This window comes from Castanea sativa, chromosome 4, assembly GCF_040712315.1.
Source record: "Castanea sativa cultivar Marrone di Chiusa Pesio chromosome 4, ASM4071231v1".
Lineage (NCBI taxonomy): Eukaryota > Viridiplantae > Streptophyta > Magnoliopsida > Fagales > Fagaceae > Castanea > Castanea sativa.
Genome location: NC_134016.1, coordinates 47,635,285 through 47,656,251, shown reverse-complemented (window position 1 = coordinate 47,656,251; position 20,967 = coordinate 47,635,285). Strand labels below are relative to the sequence as shown.

Below are 20,967 nucleotides of genomic sequence, written 5' to 3'. Positions count from 1 at the left end.
TCCAACTCTGCGTTATACACTGTTCAGGTCATATCTTCATTAATGCAACGGACAAAGCTGGTATCTTCTCATTAATGCGGCCAAAAAGGTTGGTGCCAGTCATTCAATGCAATCTCCTAGGTTACACTGCCACCTTCAGATATGTGCAATACGTCCCTTACGTCACCAGTGTCCATGCCATCTCATCTTCGGGAATCGTAAGGTGAATTTCCCTATTCTTTTATATCATCTTATTTGCTACGTGTCAGCCTTCCCTTCCTCGGGTCCTTGGGCTTTTGGGTCCTCGGCACCTCACATTTTTGTTTTGTGATACAAATAAAATTTAGAATTGACCTTAATCACTACTTTTTTTTCATGGCTACCATAACTAGTTTTAAGTAAAACGCCAAATAATAATAATAATAATAATAAGCTCAGCCAACACAAAAAGGGAGGAATGTCATGTTATGGTTACCAAAGAAGTTGATACACGTTGCAATAAGAGTACGTAATGAACATAATGCATCATATCCATTAAGTCATGACTATCAATATTGTCACCATTTTTCTTAAAATTAATAAGATTTTTTTTTATTGGAAACTTATTAGATTTCTCCATAAGGTGTTTGTGTGTGGCCAATATTTGGCCATTGAATCATTGATCTTGAATCCTTGATGAGTCTAGATTTATCTGAGAGAACCTAATTTATTGCACACGAGGAATAGAACTTAAAATTTTTTCATAATAAATAATTGTTAACGGTGAACTCGTGTGAAAGTCAATAATAACTAGGATGTGAATAAGGTAGAAGTTTCTTAGGGCCTATTTGGTTTACTCCTAACTCAAAACTCAATTCTCAAATCTCATTTCTCATCACTCAAACTCAGTTTTCATATCTCATATCTCTATCTCTACTTTTTCCTTAACTTTATCTTATTTTTGTTTGGTTTCAAATCTGGGTGAGTTTAACTCAAAATTTTGACAAAGTGGTGGAGCCCATGTACTGTATAGATCAAAACGGTAACATGTCTCTCCTCCACCTCTTTCATTTTTTTTTTTTCCGCTCCTCTTTCACGAAGCCTAAAACATTGAAACTTTTCTCCTCCCATTTTCGGTCTCTACCACCTCCAACAATCCACAAACCCACCAATTGTAATTCTCAAATATCCAACCCACCGCCATTGTTTTGCATCCACCACCGTACAAATCACCAAAAATCAAACCCATCCACTAACACCTTCAAACCCAGCCGTGAAGAAGGAAAAAAAAAAAGATAAGAAAAAGAGAAGCAGCTGAAAGAACCTAGCTTGAAGAAGGAAAGAAAGCAAGAAAAGAGAAAAGAGAAAAGACAAAAGACAAAAGACAAAAGAGGAGAGAGAGAGAGCAGAAATATTAGTAAGGTGGAGAGAAAAAGTGAAGAAGAAAAAGATGCTTGAGCACATGTGGTCTTGAGTGTCTGACCGTGGGTCCCATAAAGTCACAATATTTACCATTATGCCACTAAAACTTAGTTTTCAACTTCTGAAAACACCAATTTGGTGTTTTCAGTTTTTATCACTCTTGTGGGGGTAAAATAGATAAAATGTTTATTTGGATCTTGGGTCTGATTTGGTGGTGTAAGTTTATTCAAGCAGAGCTTTTGAGACTCATAAGCCAGTGCACACTACAAGAGGTGGAGGAGTCGTCCGAGGAAGAGTACCTATTTGGACGGGCCCGGTAAAGGTCATCAGACATACCAAGGGATTTAGAGACAGAATTCCGGAAGATCTATTGGGTAAAGGCGTGATCCACGCAGTGGTTAGAAGGAAGAACGTGTGAGAAATATCAGAGGAGAAAAAGCTGCTACCACCGCATTAAAGACCCTGCACCTACCTCCCTGGCCGCATTAATGGGGAAATGACCTCTGAGCAGTGAGGTTCAGCTTTCCAGCTAGTATTTGGAGGTTTAAAGAAAGTGCTAGATGAGACAAGTATCTAAGGAGGAGATTGGTGATACACGTGGAAGAAAGAAGGAAGAAGAAGATGGATACAAGAGAAGAAGAAAGATATAAAAGGTAGAGGATGGCAGAAGGAATGGGGGGATTGAATACTTGAATTGTAATTGTAATATTGTTCTTAAAAGAAAGAAAGGTAATACAGGTTGTCCTCGGCTTACGTCCGAGGAGAGATTCTTTACTGTTCTCATCTATTGAACATGCGGATAACGGCAATCTAGCCTGTTTTTCCTTTGTCCAACGTCCACAGTCTAGGTTTCAAGCCCACACTCTACAAATTTTTATTGTATAAGGCTTTTTGGACTTGAGTCCACCTAGTGATTGGACCGGGTACAAATTGTGCACTTACAACTCTTACTCAAAATTTTTGAGTTTCAGTGATGAAAACAACATTAGGAAATCAATTTAAACAAAACTAACTGTGTAGGTGCCACATTTTTTGATAACTCAGTTATGAGTTTTGGATCATATTACTCAAAACTCCTCTAAACCAAATAGGCCCTTATTCTCTAGCCTCCATCCTACACCTGATTCGGAGCTAAGGATTTTTTGACAATGCCCCCACCCTAGTGAGCACCTGTGGTTGTGGGTACCTACTTTGTGCGGCCAACCCACTTTTTTTTTTACAGTCTACTAAATTTTGATTTAACATATGTTATACATTAAACTTTTTTATTTTTTAGGGAAAAAAAAATGGCCTAACCAGGCTTATAATATAGGCAAAAATGTAAAACTAACTCTCTAACTTTCAGTCTTTTTCGATTCAGTCTTCTAACTTTCAGTTTTGTCATTTCAGTTTTCTAATTTTCAATTGTTGTTAATTTGGTACTTGATTAAATAAATTTCAAAATTTAAAGAAAAAAAAAAACTGATATTAAAAAAAAAAACATTTAGGCTTCGTTTGGGAATTCATAAGGGAATGGAAATGAATGAAATGGAATAGAATGTATTTAAGTAAGAGAGAGGAATGGAAAAGAATGAAATAGAATGGAATTAAGTAACTTTGATTGGATATTTTAAAATAAAGGAATGAAAATGAATAAAATGTAAGTAATCTTATTTAAAAGTAACATGGAGGGAATGAAATGAAATCATTTTATGACAATATTACAATTAGTAATCTTATTTGAGAGTTTTAGTAAAAATTCATTAAATCTAATTTCATTCCCTCCCATTCCTCCCAATTTCGAGGGGAATGAAAATTTGAGGTTTTAAGAGAATAAAGAGGAATGTGTTCCTTTCTACTTATTTCATTCCCTCTCACTTAAATTTCTAAACAAGGGAATAAACTTTCCATTTCTTCCATTAAAACTCCCAAACAAGGGAAATGAAGAATATTATAAAATTATTCTTTTCATTCTTTTCCATTCCATTCTCTCCTCCCAAACGAGGCCTTAGGGGACATGAAATCAAAACCGAGGAATCATTCCACACCCAAAACTCAATTTTGAATGATTATGTTACAATAAAAACTCAAATTAAGAAGAATACCCATTTTCTTGTTAAGAACTATTCATCTTAAAACGAAGAGTAAATTAGATATAACTACAGCAATTCACTGCTCTTATAGCAATAGAGTTGTTTATGCAAGGGGTCTTCATTCCTTATTGAAAGATGAAAACATTGCCAATGAGTTCTAATAGAGAGAGAGAGCTGAAAACAACACCACACAACTCAACTAAACAAAACCACATCCTAGCTAAATTAGTCCAATTTTTTGCCTCCGAGCTTCTATGAATTTTTCAACATTTAATGCTCCTATAAATGTAAATTTTAATACTCAACAGAAAAAGACACCAAGCACACAACAATTCATTGTTTGGTTACTACTTATACCAAAAAAAAACACACTAAAAAAAAAGGATTTTCATCACTTACACAAAACTTAGCCGGAGCTGGAGCTACAGAGTACACCCTAGAACATCACAATGTTAAAAAGCCATTACCTTCATCAGAACTCCATCACCGATTCAGTCAATATAGGGATTCTCGGTCTCAATATCTCTGCAAATCGGTTTTCATCAGAATTCCATCACCGATTCAATCAAACCGATTCATAATATCTCTGCAAATCGGTCTCTCATACTCGGTCTGGAACAGTCAAACCGAATTAAACGGACTCAGTTTCCTACTTGATCTCTCTCTCTCAGTCCGACTCAGTTTCTCATACTCGGTCTCTCTCTCTCTCTCTCTCTCTCTCAAACTGTCAACTAGCTTAATCGTTTCCCCAAACTCTCTAAGTTAGGGATTTGGGTGTGGAATGATTCCTCGATTTTGATTTCAGGTAAGGGGGAACGACTCGTCATTCCCCTAAATGTTTTTTTTTTTTCTAATATTAGTTTTTTTTCTTTAAATTCTGAAATTTATTATAAAAAAGAACCAAAATGACGTCGTTTTGGCTCAATTAACGGCTAAACATAACTGGAGTTTAATGGAATACCAAATTGACAACAATTGAAAGTTAGAGGACTGAAATGACAAAACTAAAAATTAGAGAACTGAAATGAAAAATAACTGAAAATTAGAGGGTCAGTTTTGTATTTTTGCCTATAATATATTATATAACCAAAGTACCATTACAAAAGGCCTAACCTTTGTAGCAGTAGCCTAGGATTATAAAGATTGAAACTCTAACACAAACAACCAATGTGAGATAAACATCTCTATTTTTTTTTTTTTGAGGAAACAGTAAATTATGCATTAAACTAAAACTCATAAAAACTCATAAAAGATAAAATAAAAAAAAGAAAGTTCTAGCATTTCGAAACATAATAATAAAACAATTCAAGTATTAAAGAAGCACAAAAACAATTCAAATATAACCTTGCAACAATTAAAAATAATAAACAATTTAAATGATAGCATATAAAAGAAAATTCAATAATATAGCAAGGAAAGACATCATCAATTTAAAATTTGAATACTAAAAAAATCTATATACCATATGAAAAACCAATAAAATATTAGGTGGGCTCCCCAATACTCACTCTCCCAACCCGTTTAAGTATAAGGGTGTATTTGAATACTGCTTATTTTGCTGAAACTGAAAAATTATTGCTGAAAGTATTGTAGATAAAAGTAAATTAGTACAATGTGACCCATGAATAGTGCCAAAAAGTGCAGCAACGCCATGAATAGTAGTAAAAATAAGCTAAATAGTAAAATAATTTTCATTGTTCATCGTCATCCAAACGCACACTAAAAAGTCAAACCTTATCCGTTGGATTGGTTTAAATTGTCATCCTTTATAATAACTTAATCTCATTGTTGTTAGTTGTCACACACAGTCAGATGAGAAGGTATTTCATATTAAATGATACTATATTTGTAGTATTAAAATTTAATAAATATGAGATATGTGAGCAAAAAATAATTAACTCACTAACAAATGAAAAACATGTGTTACCACTGTACACTCTTAGTGCGATGGTCACTCCATAAATATAAGTGTTTGTGGGGTGTGAAGAATAAGGGCTTGAATTTAAATCTCCGGAAGGGAGCTTCACACACATATACATTTAGATTGTTCTATAGTAAAATTTCTATCTTGTAAAAAAAAAAGACGTGTTAATGGTTAGTTATTTTTGCACACATATCTTTTGTTTATTAGATTTTAATTCAAATGACGCGGTATCATTTGAAATAAAATACTTTTTCATGGCAAACTACCTACACATACAAAATTTGCATGGAAATTGTGACTGCAAATATATATATATATATATATATATATATTGCATATAAAAAACTGTATATATCGAATTTATCTGATGATTGAATAAGAGATCTAAAATTCAATCCTTGCCTGCACAAAAAATCGATTGGTGTCTTAATCTGATGATAAAATGTTATTATTAAGAGCAGACGTCATAGGTTGAAACCCTTCCTTAAAAAATATATATAAATATAAAAGTCTTACGTTTCCCAATTAGTTCCTAAACCCACCAGGCCTGAAGTGGCATGCCCCCATTGGCATAGTTTACATTTACATGTCAGTATTTGCATGGAGAACACTTGCATAAGAGCCAGCTCTGACCCATCTATCTCTCACTTCCCATGTGGTTGAAGAGAGCAAAAAGTACAAAATTCTTCAACTACTTTTGTCACTTTCACAAATCTGCATGCCATGCGTCACACAAACCATGCACGTCCCCAGATTAACAAAACAAACTCCTTGCATGCAAAGGTTCACAATTCCTATATGTCATTCTTTATATGTAGTAGTCGTTTCTAGTCTTAATTCAGTCATACTGATACACACACACACACAAGCTGAGATGGATAAGGATAAGGAGGCTTTGGTGGTTTGCAGTGACAAGAGCATGGGAATAGGCATAACAATATGGGATATGGACACTGGGGATCATCTTCTTCACATACCAACTTGTGCTTCACCTTCTCATGGGCTTGTGTGCTTGAGAAAGCAGTTCCTTGTAGCTTCTCAGATTCACAAACATGGGTCTGTTGGTGGCGGAGCTATCTTCACATGGGCATTGAATAAGGTAAATGATGGTCAGCTCAATCTCCAAATGAAATTAATCAAATGGGTTTCCATTGTTTCTTTTTTTAGAATGTAAAAATTGTATCTTTCATTACTGTCCTATGGGGTAATTGGAATAGGAATTAATCTATGGACAAGGTTCCTTCTTCTGCATGTATTAGGATTGCGTAGATTAATTGTCAGGGTAATTGGAAATAGGAATTAGTTTCTCTAAGAATTGTGCACAAGGTTCCTGTGTCTGTGGTTCTGGAGAGAATTGGTGTATTATGATTTATGTTTGTGTGTGTATATTTAGGCATAGCTATATGCTTCCCAATATGCTTGAATTTTTTGTATTTCCCTAATTCCCAAAAATTGTCTTTTTATTTCAGTCATTGAACGATTGATTATAGCTGTATTAAACATCCTTTGATAAATCGAGCGTCATTAATATTGGACCACCATTGATCATCTGGGTAATGCAAAGGCTTGTTTGCTTGATATTCCAAATATGTAACTAAGTTTGTTCTTCACTTTGTCTTTTATCTGTTAAAAATGCTTCTCTCAAATTTTACTATTCACTTAATCTGACTATGCATTATGTAGGGTAGTTTTGGATGTCTGTTCATGTATATGTACTAGTCTTATATAATGCATATGGTTACTGAAAAAATGCATAAAGGAGATTAACAGAAAAGAAAATCTAATGAGCCTAATATAATAAAATGGATTAGGTGATTAATAGAATTCACTTATTGCTAGAAAATGTTTTGTTACATCAGGGCAAACCATCATTACTAAGTTGCAATTTGCTAGATATTCATCTGACAGTTTGAAGCTTTTCATTGAAGTTCTGGCTGGACTTCACTTGTATTGCACAATTCCCCATATTTGTAACCCCAATCTTAAACTTAAAAAATGAGAGACTAAGAAACCAAAGTATAATTAAGTGAAGCTTCTTGCATATTTTTCCTTTAAAACTCTGTTTTACAAGAGAAAGCTTTGCTTGGTTAATTGGTTTACTTAAATTTCCTAATCTTCAGCCTCAGTCACCTCTTCGGAGTTACCCAGTGGAGGCCATTGGGTCACTTTCTTGCACAAAGGATGGCCTATATCTTGCCGGTGGGGCACTTTCTGGAAATGCTTATTTTTGGGAGGTTAGTAAGAACTCTATCAAGTTGCCTTGTTCAATCGTTCTTTGTAAAAAAAATATTCTTTCCTGTTAATGAGAAGTCAAAAAAGCCAATTTCTTATGGTAAATTTCTTTCCATAAGTCTAGATACACAAAATTTTTCACGACTTTTGACGTGGCCTATTTTGATTGTTGCATACTAAAAATGGTGTCAATGTTTAGCCTTGTGTCCATAGCATTGCTCAATTTCTTTACATTGATTATAAGTTCAGCAACTATATAGTATCCATTTTTCTTCATTTTTGTCAATCTTTGGGGCAATGACTGTTTCAATTCTAATGTGGGATAAGATGAATTAAATACTGTCCCTCCTTAGATAATGATGTGGTTAAGGTAATCCTCAGATTGCCAATGGAAGATTGCTCAAGACTTGGCATGCTCATCACAAATCTTTAAATTGCTTGCTGTTTTCCAATGATGATTCTCTTCTCATTTCCGGGTCAGATGATGGTATGATCTGTGTTTGGTCTGTAATTAGGTAATGCTGAATTCTTTTTCTATTGTTAAATTCTGTCAACACAAAATAAAAAGGACAAAAGATTTGAAGCCTTTGCAATAATTACTCTAATTAATTTGATTGAAGCTTGCTAGACACGGAGGATTCTGGAAGCTTGCATTCTTTGTTACACTATTCATCGGAGCATAAATCTTGTATTACTGGTCTATTGACCACATCAGGAAGCTCAATTTCAGTTTTAGTATCAAGCTCCCTTGATGGCACATGCAAGGTGACCAAACTATGTGCATCATGGTTCTGACTCTTAGTAATTATATCTTTCAAAACTGAATTTTCTTCTTACTATAGCTGACAAAATTTCGTATCTCGTAGGTTTGGGATTTTGTCTCAGGAAGGCTTATACAAACTCAAGTGTATCCACTAGCAATAACTGCAATTGCTCTTCACCCAGAAGAGCAATTCTTGTTCTGTGGAAGTGTAGATGGAAGAATTTTTGTCAGCAAGCTTGATGTTGGACTATTGGAGGAACAATTCGTTGTTGCAGAAGCCCAACCAATTGTGCTAAATGGACACAAGTAATGTATGGTGCTTGAATTTTCCAGTTACTAAATGGAGATTAAATCTCCTTCTGTCAAAGGAATAAATAGTTGAAAAACCTAGTGATTTTGAATCTCATTTACATGGAATAGTTTGATTCCTAAGTAGTACAATGACTTTGGTAGTGTCAACTGGGTTTTTGTGTTGATTTGACATTAACTATGGAGACTGAATCGGTGACAAGCTGGCTCCTGCTAGCATTACTTAACCTGGTTCTCTGGCTTTTGTAATCCATGTTTGGAAACTTCACTGCACGTGTAGTTTGACTATAGACACACACACCTGCACAGAGATGTTATAACCAATGAGCATTAAATTGTGATCCTCTACTATATTCATTTTGCTTCGCCATTTTTTTAGATATTTAATTCATATACACTCGTGTGGTAATATAATCAGTTTACGTTCCCATTCACACAGTGGAGCCATAACTGCATTGACCTTCAGTGAATCGGGCCTGATTTCTGCATCTGAGGACTGCACCATTTGCATGTGGGATGTAGTCAACCAGGTGATTATCCGAAGATTCAATCATGGAAAAGGTAAGCATAACCTTCAATGTCTGTTTTGTCTATCCTTTGCTCAGGAGGGAGTTTGCTATTCACTTGGATCTGTAAAATCATATGTTGTTGAAGAATTATCCATCCATTTGGCCTATGTGGTATTTGGTTGCTGATGCATTGGAGTGATGGGAAAATATGATTTGAACGGGAAATGTATGCTTATATTTTTCACACGCATTAGCTAGAGTATTAGAATCAAACATGTTACGCATGATGGGAAATCCAAACATAGAAAAAAAAATTGTCCTCTGATTTTCTTAGTAAACAGATACTTATTAATTTTTTTTTTGATAACCTTATTAAAAAAAAACTTAGTTACCAAATAGTTTCCTCACCCCTTTGCCTACATCATCTAAGAGGTGCATTTTTGTCTTACATGTGAGAGATGGTTACATGCACATGTCTATACATATATCACATATGCCCACATTTGTATAGATACAGTCTACAAATACTTTAATGTGAATAGTTAGAACAAGGAAATAATTTTATGTATGAATACGTATATTCTTATGTCATACATATCTTCCAACAAATAACCACTGATCTTGCGTGGCTAAGATTGTTGTTTTCATCAATAAGCAGGGGCAGTAACTAATATGACAGTGATTCCACAGTCCTCACTGCTTTCTGTGTCAAAAAATCAGAGAGTTTCGAACCAGTTCCATGTTTCATCACTTGAAAAGTATCCTCAGCCAGCCAACTCATTCAAGGGAACACTCAATCTCCTTTCCTTAGGTCATTCCTTTGAAGAAAAGCAGACTTCCCTTGATTTCCAAAGCACTGATTCATTGCAGCAGCATATATCTGATTTGGAGGTCTTTCCCACTCTCTTAAAGCAAATGTTGACAAATGCACAGACAATTAAGTGTAACATAGAAAAGTGATATACCATTAAATTACCAAATAGAACTAAGTTTAGCACATTATATGTGAAGTAGACTAATTTTTGACAATGCACTCATTCTGTGTCTTGGAATTGGGGCAGAAAAAACAAACACCAGCAGCCATGCAAGTGAAGGTGGAAACTTGTATAGAGAATCGGATGTGGGCCACAAGAATGACAAAGCATGTCATGGAGATGAATAAGCATTTGCAATCGCGTTTGCTTGACTTGATGGAGTGCAGATTGTTTTGGTCTACTCAAATTGACTCACCCACATCTAAAAAGAGAAAGACGCTCAAGGTTGAGAGTTCAATTCTAGAGGGGGAGGAGGAACCATAGCCCGCAAGTTGAATTGTCATGGTTTGCAATAGGTGACTTCTGTTTCAGTATTTCGTTCTATTGTATTTTTCTCTGTTAGTGTATGAAGAACAATAAGACCACACCTATAAAGGTTGTTATGATGGTTTGGCCTACCTCTCTTATCTTTATAACCATTTCTATTCTTGTTTTAATATTACTTTATCTTCCTATTCTTCTATTATTTTTCAGTTTTTGGTGCAAATATACCATTAGTCCTATTGTTGGTAATTAAGAACAAACATAAAGCTGCTTGAAATTAAGAGACCATAGGGAAGATGGAGGATAAGGTCTGCATGAAGGTCAAATAGAAATAGAAAGAACAGGATTGTTAAAGTAATTCCATTGCAAAAATTGCCACCATAGGAGATTAATGAGCTTGGCAATATGCAGGACATCTATTGTGAAGCCTGCTGAATAAAGCATTGCTTGGATGCTTATAAGGCAATTTGTGAAGCCTTAGGAAATCAAGATCCTTGCTTGAGTTAATAAAATCATGCGTGAGTACAGTTTTGGACAGGACATTATTAGACTTGCAACTGCAATTGCACTGCTCAAAGGCCGAGAGATTGCAGAAAATGATTCTTACATTACCTAAGAAAATTCCTTGGGGAATCAGTATCCACTATTTCTTGCATCTTCTTGAATTGAGCTTCAGCCTGCAGAAGTAAACTGCTTGCTCAGGTTCATAAATGAAAGTGGAAAAAATTAACATGTTGCAGTGCAAGTCTAGTTAATGTTTCATAAGTCAAGAGATATATTAAAAGACAAAAGTAAAAATATTTCATTTTTAAGTAATTTGCTTAATTATTAGGGACAGAAAACTTGGTCACTATCAGTTTTTCATCAACTAGCTCACAAGATAATTTAGGTAAATGTATTGCAGCTCTTCAAGAAATATTATGATCAACATGATTTTCTTACTAGCTGCTTTTTTATTATACAGATCTTTTGACAAGTAGTTAGATTTTCAGACCATAATCTTGGATTCGCTAAACTTATTTTCATAAAATTATTCTAAAAATATTGTTTGCCTAAGATATTACCTAGGAATGTGGTACATAACTGCATTGAATTTCATTACTGCAACATCTATTATATCATCCTTAATACTATACCCACCTCAATAAATATCTTTTGTAACATCTACTGAATATCTGTTACCAATGGCTTCTGTCGTAGCAACTTTTCCTCTAGTAATATGTCTCATAATTTTAAATTATTTTCTTTCAGATTTGAGACTACTATATAGGCGGTGTCAGATTTTGAACTAAGTAATCTTTTGTCTATTCTATTGAATTTTGAAGTAATAAGAATTCAGAATGGTTTGTGTCTAACTGTTTATCAATTATCTTTGCTCAAAAAGTCTATTCCATATTGATCAAACTCAACAACCATGATACAAAACAATTATGGTTTTCTGTAAAATACCTTTTGAATAAAGAGATGTGATATGTGACAGCCAAATTTTCACTAAGGAGAGCTTGCACTATCTCTATTTGTAATGTCAAATTTTTTTGTGACAGAGGAATTCTAGCATGGTAGAGAAAATCTAATGCAATTCTGTTTTCCCTTTCAGTATACTATTTAAGAGTGGCCTGCAATTCCTGTATTTATGCAGTACTATTTAAGAATATCACCTAATTTACTAATTTGCTTTCTAGCTCTGAACTAGTGGAGTTCAGCTAATGTGATACTCCATATCAATGAAAACAAATCAATTAATGCAAACAATATGGCACAAGTTCAAAAAAGTCATATGAATAAGTTAAATTTTTATCAGGTTAACTTGTTTTAATTCGTACGGAGTACCACATCAGCTATACTCCAAGAATACCTAATAATTTTCCAAAAGAAGTTAGAACAAAAAGGGAATCAAAGTTAATAATTGGTCAATACTATTTATCACTTTTAGCTGTGCATTGAAATGGATGTATGCTGCAGCAAATTCATGAAGGGTACAGATTTTTATTTATATTTTTTGTCTTTTTCTGAAATCTGGAAAAGTGCAATGATATTCATGCAAGTGACATGACAGGCTCCAACTAGAAAACATTTAGATTTTCTCCTCTTTTTCTTGATCACATATGGGTGGTTATACAGTCCAAGAGTAGTTTTTTCCAACACAAAATCCATGTCCTTCCCTGCCTCTGGATTGAACCTAAAAAACCATCTTTTGTTGAGAGGACCAGGGGCAAGACCATTTTTCTTATACACCATCAAATCAAAGATATGGGGGAACCAATAAGAGACCTTCATTCCCATAGGCCATTGTCCAATGAAAGAGTCCTCTTTGATCAAGTCCCACATTGGTTAGGACAGTAATGAAAATATTCGCTTATGAGTGCCTAAGCTACCTGGAACTCAGCTTTTCTTGTTTTTGAAGTTGGTCTACAATACTGCAGCTAATGGCCCATTAACTTTACCAAGGAGGAACATTTAGGGGACCTTTTGAAGCAAGTTTGTTGCTATCTCAGCTGCAAAAGTGATAGTATTGAGCCACAATACAAGAATAAGTAGTAAAATGCAAGGTGAAGAATCTGTGGGCAGCAAATTGTGGTTTTCTCAGAAACAGAATAATAAACAAATGCTATATAGCTTTGAAATTACGCATTTTCTATAGTTTGTAAAATCAGTACAGTATGATAGTATCTCTATAGTTGGTTAAGAAAAAAACGAGAAATTACTCTATCACAAGTTATAGAATAATCAATAAGATAAAAATTTTGACATTAACCAACCAAAAAGATACCATTGTCCCACCTTATACAACTGATTTTACATACTGTAGAATATATATACACACACACATAAAGTTCGAAGGTACATAGCTTTGTTGTTTATTAAGGTTTATGAGGAAACCACAGTATTCTGCAAGGTGGAGAAGCAATGGGCAGCCTATTGTTGTTATCTCAAAAACATAATAAAAAGCATGTTTAAAAGAAGTATTTTCTATAGTTTGTAAAATCAGTCTAATAAGATAAAGGGAGAATTGTATCTCTTTTCTTTTTCTTTTTTTGAGAATGAGGGAGAATAGTATCTCTATAGTTAGTTAAGAAAAAAATCCTAGAAATTACTCTTCTATAAAATAATCAATTAAGATAACGTTATTGACATAAACGGACAATGGTAATAATTAATATTAATATTGAAGAAAATTTGTACACTAAAAATTCAAAATGTCCCTAGACATTGTTAGGTGTATTTATTTATTTATTTATTTCTTTTTCACATTATTTCTAAATTAGCCTAACACATCACACATAGATATCTTTTTGAGTTCTTCTATTGCTACAACAACTCAAAACAATGTTATACAAATATGGTAAGACTATGTTGTACCATAGAAAATGCATTACATGCTATCCTTAGCCCAAATATTTCAATATATGTGTGTATGTTGATAATTTAATCTAGATGAAACTCTATTAAAGTTTCAAGTGGCTCACAAAAATTTTGAATTTAAACCCTATTTTCATTACATACAATTGTTAGGTTAAATTAAAAATTACATCGTCTAACTTTGTCATAAATTCAATTTAGTCTTGTAACTTCTGATTTATTCATTTCAATACGATAAATTTTACTTTTATTCAATGTAATTGTTATGTTAAGTTTGTCACAATCACATGGTATCATTAGGTGTCCTTAAAAATACATTATTTTGAAAATGCAAAAATACCAAAATTACATCATTTTGGGACACTTAATGGCAAATCCTCCAATGAGAAGTGGACGAAATGACCACACTTAAGACAAATGGAATTTATAGGGTTGAAAATTGAAATGAACAAACTAAAAGTTATATGGTTGGCTTGAATTTTGGATAAAATTAAATGTTGAAATTTATAATTTAACCAAATTTGTACTGCTAATTCATAATTCAAAATAAGCGGCTTTTATATATGGTTTGCATGTACAGCACCCCAATTATTTTCTCTTGAAAATATTTATAAATATTATTATATAATTGCCCAACCCCTCCCCTTGGGGTTTGAACGAAAACCCTTAATCCATTCCACCAAACTCACCTAGGGTTACCACCCCAACTATTGAACTTTCGATTTTAAATATTTAACCTTTATTTTTGTTTTGTGATAAATCAAATATTTTGTTGTTATTATTTTTCTAGATAAACATTTAACCTTTTATTTTTTATCATATATTATATACTATATACTTCTTATTATATAATAAACGTTAGTTTTAGAAGTTATGATTGTATTAGTAGCTGTATCAAATTGTAACAATTTTTAGTTTTTTACTACTGTATACCCTTGGTGTGGTGGTCACTCCACAAGAAAAAGTGTTTGTGGGATATAGGGGTAATGGTTGAGGTTCAAGTCTCCAAGAGAGAGCTTCACACGCATATATTAATATATATTTAAATTATGTTAAAGTAGAAATTATATCTTGTATAAAAAAAATTGTAACAATTTTTTTAACTAAAAAAATTACAATAAATTTTTAGATAAAAATAGTATCTTATTTGTTCTTATCAACTTTTTTTTATTGCTTTATTACTTATTTGGATAACTTTAAATTTCTGTGTTGCTTATAACATTTTAAAAAAAAAAAAATCTATCCTATTTTCTTAATGCTTTCATTATTCACGTTTATTTATTTTACATTAGATTCATGTCAATTTTTTTTTTTCATTCTATCTCTTTGACATTTTTGTTTTGTTTCTTGTTTTGGATAAACATGCATCCTAGGTAATGTAATTTTTATGCTTTTTCATTTCTTTAAAGTGATAATTTTTTTCCTAATAATTCTCATTCTCTTATAATTTCTACAATAATTAGAAATATAACTTCCTCTCGATTGAAAATTCTCTCTATATATTCTTACCGACAAGTTTGCAACAACTTCTTCTTCTTTTTACAGCTTCTTCTTTCTAGGTTTTTTTTTTTGGATGGAAAAACTACTTATCGTTGTAATCAATTTTTTCTCTTTCCCCAATAATTCTCCTTCCATTACAATTTCTATGTTGATTAAAAATTTAACTTTTTTTTTGTTGGTTTCTTAAAAATAGGCAATTTGACGTACTTTATCAAGCCTACCAAGTACCATCCATACTATTATAGGTATGTATTTATTTTCTTTATTTTTGTTATGTTTTGTTTTGTTATTTTTTTTTAACATTTTGATTATTAGTTGTAAAGACAATTTTAAATCCATGAAACTCATTATATAAAACTCTATAAATATTTACGCTTTATCTATTTATTATTTAAGAATGATAAAATTTTGTATTTTTTCTTACAACAAGGATTTCTTCGTTTTATTTTTGGGTTGTATTTGTATTTATGCTGGTTTTATATGCGCCTTATTAGACTACAAATAGTTTTTAATTATTATTAAATTTAGGAATTTTATTAGTTAGGAATTAATTGGTTAACAAATATGAGATTGACATTGACATTTATCTCAAAAATTTAGAGATAATATCTATATAAAAAAATTAAAGAATATATATATATATTTATTTTCAAAAGTTTGTAGACAAAATATAAAACCCAACACCAATGAGGAGTGGAATCATAATGAGGTCCATTCACGCTTTTGGTCAGACTCTTTCCCACGAATTATTTGTCAGCTTTGTGGGCTCTTTTTTTCCATACTTGGTGGCAGACAAGTGCCACTAAGCTCTCACAAAACGACACCGTTTTCTTAATTCTCTTCTATGCTTTTCGCGCCCTTCTAAAACCCTAGCTAGTAGCAACCACACAACACACGGGTCCACACAACTCACTGATTTCAGAGACTGAAGCGCACACACAAACAATCACAGAGAAAGAACGAGATAGAAATGGCTCAGCTCAAAGCTATTTCTTCATGCTCACCCACTAGTCTTGCTTTTCAAGTACCAAAGAGAGGTACAAAGTTCTGGGCTTTTTCAGTTTTTCTTTGATTTTTTTTTTTATTTGAGATTTATTTTCATGATTCAATCACATGCAGTATTTGCACGTTAATTGAAATTTTTTTTTTTAAAAATTTCTGGGTTCAAATTGTTTTGTGAAAAAAATGATTTCTTGGCACCCAAAATTGTATCTTTTGTTATTATTATTTTTGTTCTATGAGATTTATTTGCATGATTCAATCACATTCTGTATTTGCATGTTAATTGCACAACTGGGCTCAATTTGTTTTGTGAAAAAATAATTTCTTGGCCCCCAAAATTGGATCTTTTCCACTATTCGAATTCAAAGATTTAATTTTTTTTGGGTGAAGCTAAATAGAAAATTTACTACACAGATAGGATTGTATTTTGCTGAGTACTGTTGGGATGGAGAATTTTGTGTTTCAGATAGTTTGATTGCATTTGTTTTGTTTGGGATTTGTTATTTGAAATTAAGTCTCTGAAAGATAATGGAGAAATTGAACCTCTGAGATTATGTTTGGGTTGCAATTTTTTTATGTTTGGGTTTTGAATCTCTGAGATTATGTTGTAACTGATTCCAATCACAGAGTCATTGCTGTTTAATGATAAAGTAAGCTGCCCAAGGAAGTTGTCTTCAGCATCGGAGGTAATTGTACCTTAAAACTTTAGGGCAGTGCCAGTGGCTACCTTTAAACTTACAAAGTTGTGATTGATTGCAACATCACTTTCAGTTTGGCCCACTATTGACACCACTTTCTACGCACTGAACACAATATGTCACTAAAACTTTTGTCACTAGACTTATTCTCTGCGTCTTTCTAAATAAATGTTTGTTGTATAAGTAATGTGATTAATTTGGATTTTTTTACAGTTGGTGGCTAGAACGAGTGAGCTCCATGGTCATGCTGTTGCTACTATTAATGGTGGCAATATAACTAAGTTTCGTAAAAATCAAGGTGAGGTTGTTTTGGAATACTTGTTTCTGAAATATTCTTGTTTGGTATATAGCCCAATAGATTTTCTCATTAGAGAAGTCAATATCAGTTAATACTTTCTATTGTTGTTCATTCTTTTTCATGTAGTGTTATTGTATTGATGGCTCACTAGCTATCATGACTTAGTTTGCAATGAGTTAATTAAGTGCTTAAATGTTAAAACCTTAAGTAATGAATATGCTAGCCTGTATAGTTTGGCTTATAACTTTATTTATTTCTTTATTTTTATTTTTTGGGACATACTTAGCTTATTTGCCCTTGAGATGCAGTTATTCAAGCAGTTTTGCATAGTGATAGAGAGATGGAAATTTCTGAAGCTACAAAGGGTATAGGGTTGCGTGGCAAATTGAATAAGGTCGTTCTAGCTTATAGTGGTGGCTTAGACACATCAGTCATAGTCCCATGGCTAAGGTATGTCTACTGTTATATGTTTTGTAGTCCCCTGTTTTGTGGCTTGGAACATTCCCCTAATTATATTTCCACTGTACAAGTATTCAGGGTTCTTCAGTTTTTAGATTGGTATGTTTGGAATACAATTGATTAAAATATGAAATTAGACTCATGCTCTCTTTGATGGCAATCCCGGACTGGTAGTCTTAAAATATTTATTTTATGAGGAGAGATAGCCAGTGAGTTTGGAGGAGATAAAACAGCAGTTTTTAGTAACTGACTAACTGTGTTAGGTAGTGGTTGGGATGACTTCATTATAAGTATTCTGCTGTTTACTCTGGTAGTGACGAACTATAGATGCTGCCTGCTTTCTGTTTTTAATATTTCATGCTTGAATGTGTCTTCTTGAATTACAGATAAAACAGCAGTTTCTGTGCCTGATTAAATATTAGCTCCATGCTTTAACATGTCTCCTTTGCAGACTTTGTTGAATTATTATCTTACTTGAATGGATTAAATGCTGCTTGCTTTCTGTTTTTAAATGTTTCATGGTGCTGGTTAATGCATTTGAATTATTTGTTGTCCCATGATATATTTTTTAACAAACCTTTCCCTTGCAGGGAGAACTATGGCTGTGATGTTGTTTGCTTCACTGCTGATGTTGGTCAGGTATGTTAAGTAGCAACATCTACTTGCTCAAAGTTCCTTTACTTTTTTAGTCTTCATGTACAATTAGTTTTAGATGGTATCCTTCATTCCCACTTGACCAGTTGCATTTGTCTTAATTGTGTGGTTATCTGAAATGCCAAATTTATAGGGTGTTGGGGAATTGGAAGGGTTGGAAGCAAAGGCTAAAGCCAGTGGGGCCTCTCAGTTAGTGGTGAAGGACTTGAAGGAGGAATTTGTACGAGATTTTATTTTTCCTTGCTTGAGAGCTGGTGCAATTTATGAGAGGAAATATTTGCTAGGAACCTCGATGGCTCGCCCTGTTATTGCAAAAGTGAGCTCCTACTTTGAAGTTTGTTGTGTTTAGTAGGTTTAAATATGGCAAGCATGCAGATTTTTCAAGAGAAATTAATAATACAGTTTGCGGCTCTTTTAGAAGTGTTCTTGATTTTTCTATCACCTGTTTTTATTTCCATTTGTTGTCTATGATAGAGTTGAGTGTAGATACCCTATTGGTACTTTTTTGGGTAATTTAAATAAAATAAAAATGGATATTATTTTTGTTCAAGGAAGCCTTTCTTGTTTCTGAGCTTCTTGTCATCAGTTGTGTTTTAATGGCATCATGAAATTTCTTTTTCCATCTGATAAATTTTAAATCTTTGTAATGATATATTTAAAAAACAGGCCATGGTGGATATTGCCAAAGAAGTAGGAGCTGATGCTGTCGCTCATGGATGCACTGGAAAAGGAAATGATCAGGCATGCCTCATGATTGAGCTCTAAATTTTATGACCCATTGTGTTCTGTTTTTTTGTCTGACACAGTCTTGCTTGCTATTTTGTGTATTCAGGTTCGCTTTGAGCTTACATTCTTTGCTCTGAATCCCAAGCTAAATGTTGTGGCTCCTTGGAGGGAATGGGATATTACAGGGAGAGAAGATGCTATTGAATACGCTAAGAAGCATAATGTACCTGTACCAGTAACAAAGAAATCCATATACAGCAGGGATAGGAACCTATGGCACCTTAGCCATGAGGTAACATTCACCTCTCCATTTCCTGTTTTGTCTCGTCAAATTTCTGCTGAAATTTCAATCTTAGTATAGCTTTTGTTTTATGTCAGTTGCTCAGAAACTGTTGTAGGAAATGAGCTTATTTTTTGGTCTCATGGTCACCTTTTAATTCTCTCTCACTCTCTCTCATGAGTTTCATTTCCATGCCTTTATAGGGTGACATTTTGGAAGACCCAGCAAACGAACCTAAGAAGGATATGTACATGTTGACTGTGGACCCAGAAGAGGCACCGGACAAACCTGAGTAAGCTTCCTTATTGAATTTTTAGTTTAACCCCTCTGTATCATTATCTATTATTTCTATTCCGCTTTTTTTAATTTTTTTTCTATGCCTTCATTCCTGTAGATATATTGAAATTGGGATAGAGTCGGGTCTTCCTGTCTCAGTTAACGGGAAGGTGCTATCGCCTGCATCTCTACTTACTGAACTCAACGAGATTGGTGGAAAGCATGGAATTGGCCGAATTGACATGGTTGAAAACCGATTAGTTGGTATGAAGAGCCGTGGAGTCTATGAAACTCCGGGTGGGACAATCCTCTTCGAGGCTGTACAGGGGTTGGAATCTTTAACAATTGATCGAGAAAGCATGCAACTTAAAGATTCACTTGCACTCAAGTATGCTGAGCTAGTTTATGCAGGCAGATGGTTTGACCCACTTCGCGAGTCAATGGATGCATTTATGGAAAAAATCACTGAGACTACAACAGGTTCAGTTACACTCAAACTATACAAAGGTTCAGTTTCTGTAGTTAGCCGCAAGAGCCCTTATAGCCTGTATAGGCAAGATATTTCATCTTTTGAGAGCAGCCAGATTTATGATCAGGCCGACGCTGCTGGGTTTATTCGGCTTTATGGTCTTCCAATGAGGGTTCGATCAATGCTCAAGCAGGGCATGTGAGACTTGGGTGTTTGATTGTTTCTTGTCTTATTGGTGAATAACTCTCTTGTACCCCCTAAAAGTTGAGGCTTTTGGTTTAATTGTATGACAATAAGTAGTTTATGGCATAAGATTGATCTTTCTCTTTGGTGTTTATGCTTTCTTTCGTTCTTTTTGTAAGATGTTGCTGCCAATTGTTCTGCTTCTGCTTTGCATATTTTACATTTTGCATAGTTTAAGGTGATTTCAAATTAAACATAAAAAGTTTCAAATGAAATTATGCTTAAAAATATATTTCAATTAAACCATAAATTTTTTTTACTTAAGTTTTTTTTAGAAAGGATTGAATAATAATAATAATTATTTTGTTTTTGTTTTTTTTAAAAAATTTTTATAGTCATCAAATGAAATCAATTCGTCTTTCATCTAATTTTTTTTATATTTTATTTTATAATAAAGTAACATTTCTTTATAGTTCATGAATATTGAATAATTTTCACCTAAAAATTAAAAAGAAAAAGATTAATGAATAATATAAGATAAGAACAAGAAGGCTCTCCACCAATGTATATTGTAT

The 20,967-nt window shown here is 33.3% G+C and overlaps 2 protein-coding genes across 3 annotated transcripts; both read left to right on the top strand.

Annotated features, from left to right (window-relative positions):
* Window positions 1-6,250: 6,250 nt before the first annotated feature.
* LOC142630332 (protein ROOT INITIATION DEFECTIVE 3-like) lies at window positions 6,251-10,617 on the top strand. The gene is made up of 8 exons (XM_075804319.1): window positions 6,251-6,475; window positions 7,497-7,610; window positions 7,990-8,123; window positions 8,229-8,373; window positions 8,475-8,677; window positions 9,120-9,241; window positions 9,848-10,080; window positions 10,251-10,617. Exons 1-8 carry the CDS (start codon window positions 6,251-6,253, stop codon window positions 10,485-10,487), a joined length of 1,413 nt encoding a protein of 470 aa, XP_075660434.1. The 3' UTR covers window positions 10,488-10,617.
* Window positions 10,618-16,125: 5,508 nt separating this feature from the next.
* On the top strand, window positions 16,126-20,546 carry LOC142630403 (argininosuccinate synthase, chloroplastic). 2 transcript variants are annotated; one of them, XM_075804394.1, is made up of 10 exons: window positions 16,126-16,384; window positions 16,977-17,035; window positions 17,261-17,345; window positions 17,654-17,795; window positions 18,395-18,443; window positions 18,592-18,774; window positions 19,125-19,199; window positions 19,291-19,476; window positions 19,668-19,756; window positions 19,859-20,546. In XM_075804394.1, the coding sequence occupies exons 1-10, from the start codon at window positions 16,318-16,320 to the stop codon at window positions 20,409-20,411; spliced, it is 1,488 nt and encodes a 495-aa protein (XP_075660509.1). In that variant the 5' UTR covers window positions 16,126-16,317; the 3' UTR covers window positions 20,412-20,546. The 2 variants fall into 2 exon arrangements, with proteins under 2 accessions (XP_075660509.1, XP_075660510.1); XM_075804395.1 differs by lacking the exon at window positions 16,977-17,035 and having other exon boundaries at window positions 16,239-16,384.
* The last annotated feature ends 421 nt before the right edge of the window (window positions 20,547-20,967 follow it).

Bases quoted from the DNA above. Each gene is read 5' to 3' on its own strand.
- LOC142630332 (XM_075804319.1), top strand. From the start codon at position 6,251: ATGGATAAGGATAAGGAGGCTTTGGTGGTTTGCAGTGACAAGAGCATG. The intron at 7,611-7,989 runs GTTAGTAAGAAC...GGTAATCCTCAG, and splicing joins GAAATGCTTATTTTTGGGAG to ATTGCCAATGGAAGATTGCT. The intron at 8,124-8,228 runs GTAATGCTGAAT...ATTTGATTGAAG, and splicing joins TGTGTTTGGTCTGTAATTAG to CTTGCTAGACACGGAGGATT.
- LOC142630403 (XM_075804394.1), top strand. From the start codon at position 16,318: ATGGCTCAGCTCAAAGCTATTTCTTCATGCTCACCCACTAGTCTTGCT. The intron at 17,346-17,653 runs GTGAGGTTGTTT...CTTGAGATGCAG, and splicing joins TAAGTTTCGTAAAAATCAAG to TTATTCAAGCAGTTTTGCAT. The intron at 19,757-19,858 runs GTAAGCTTCCTT...TCATTCCTGTAG, and splicing joins GAGGCACCGGACAAACCTGA to ATATATTGAAATTGGGATAG.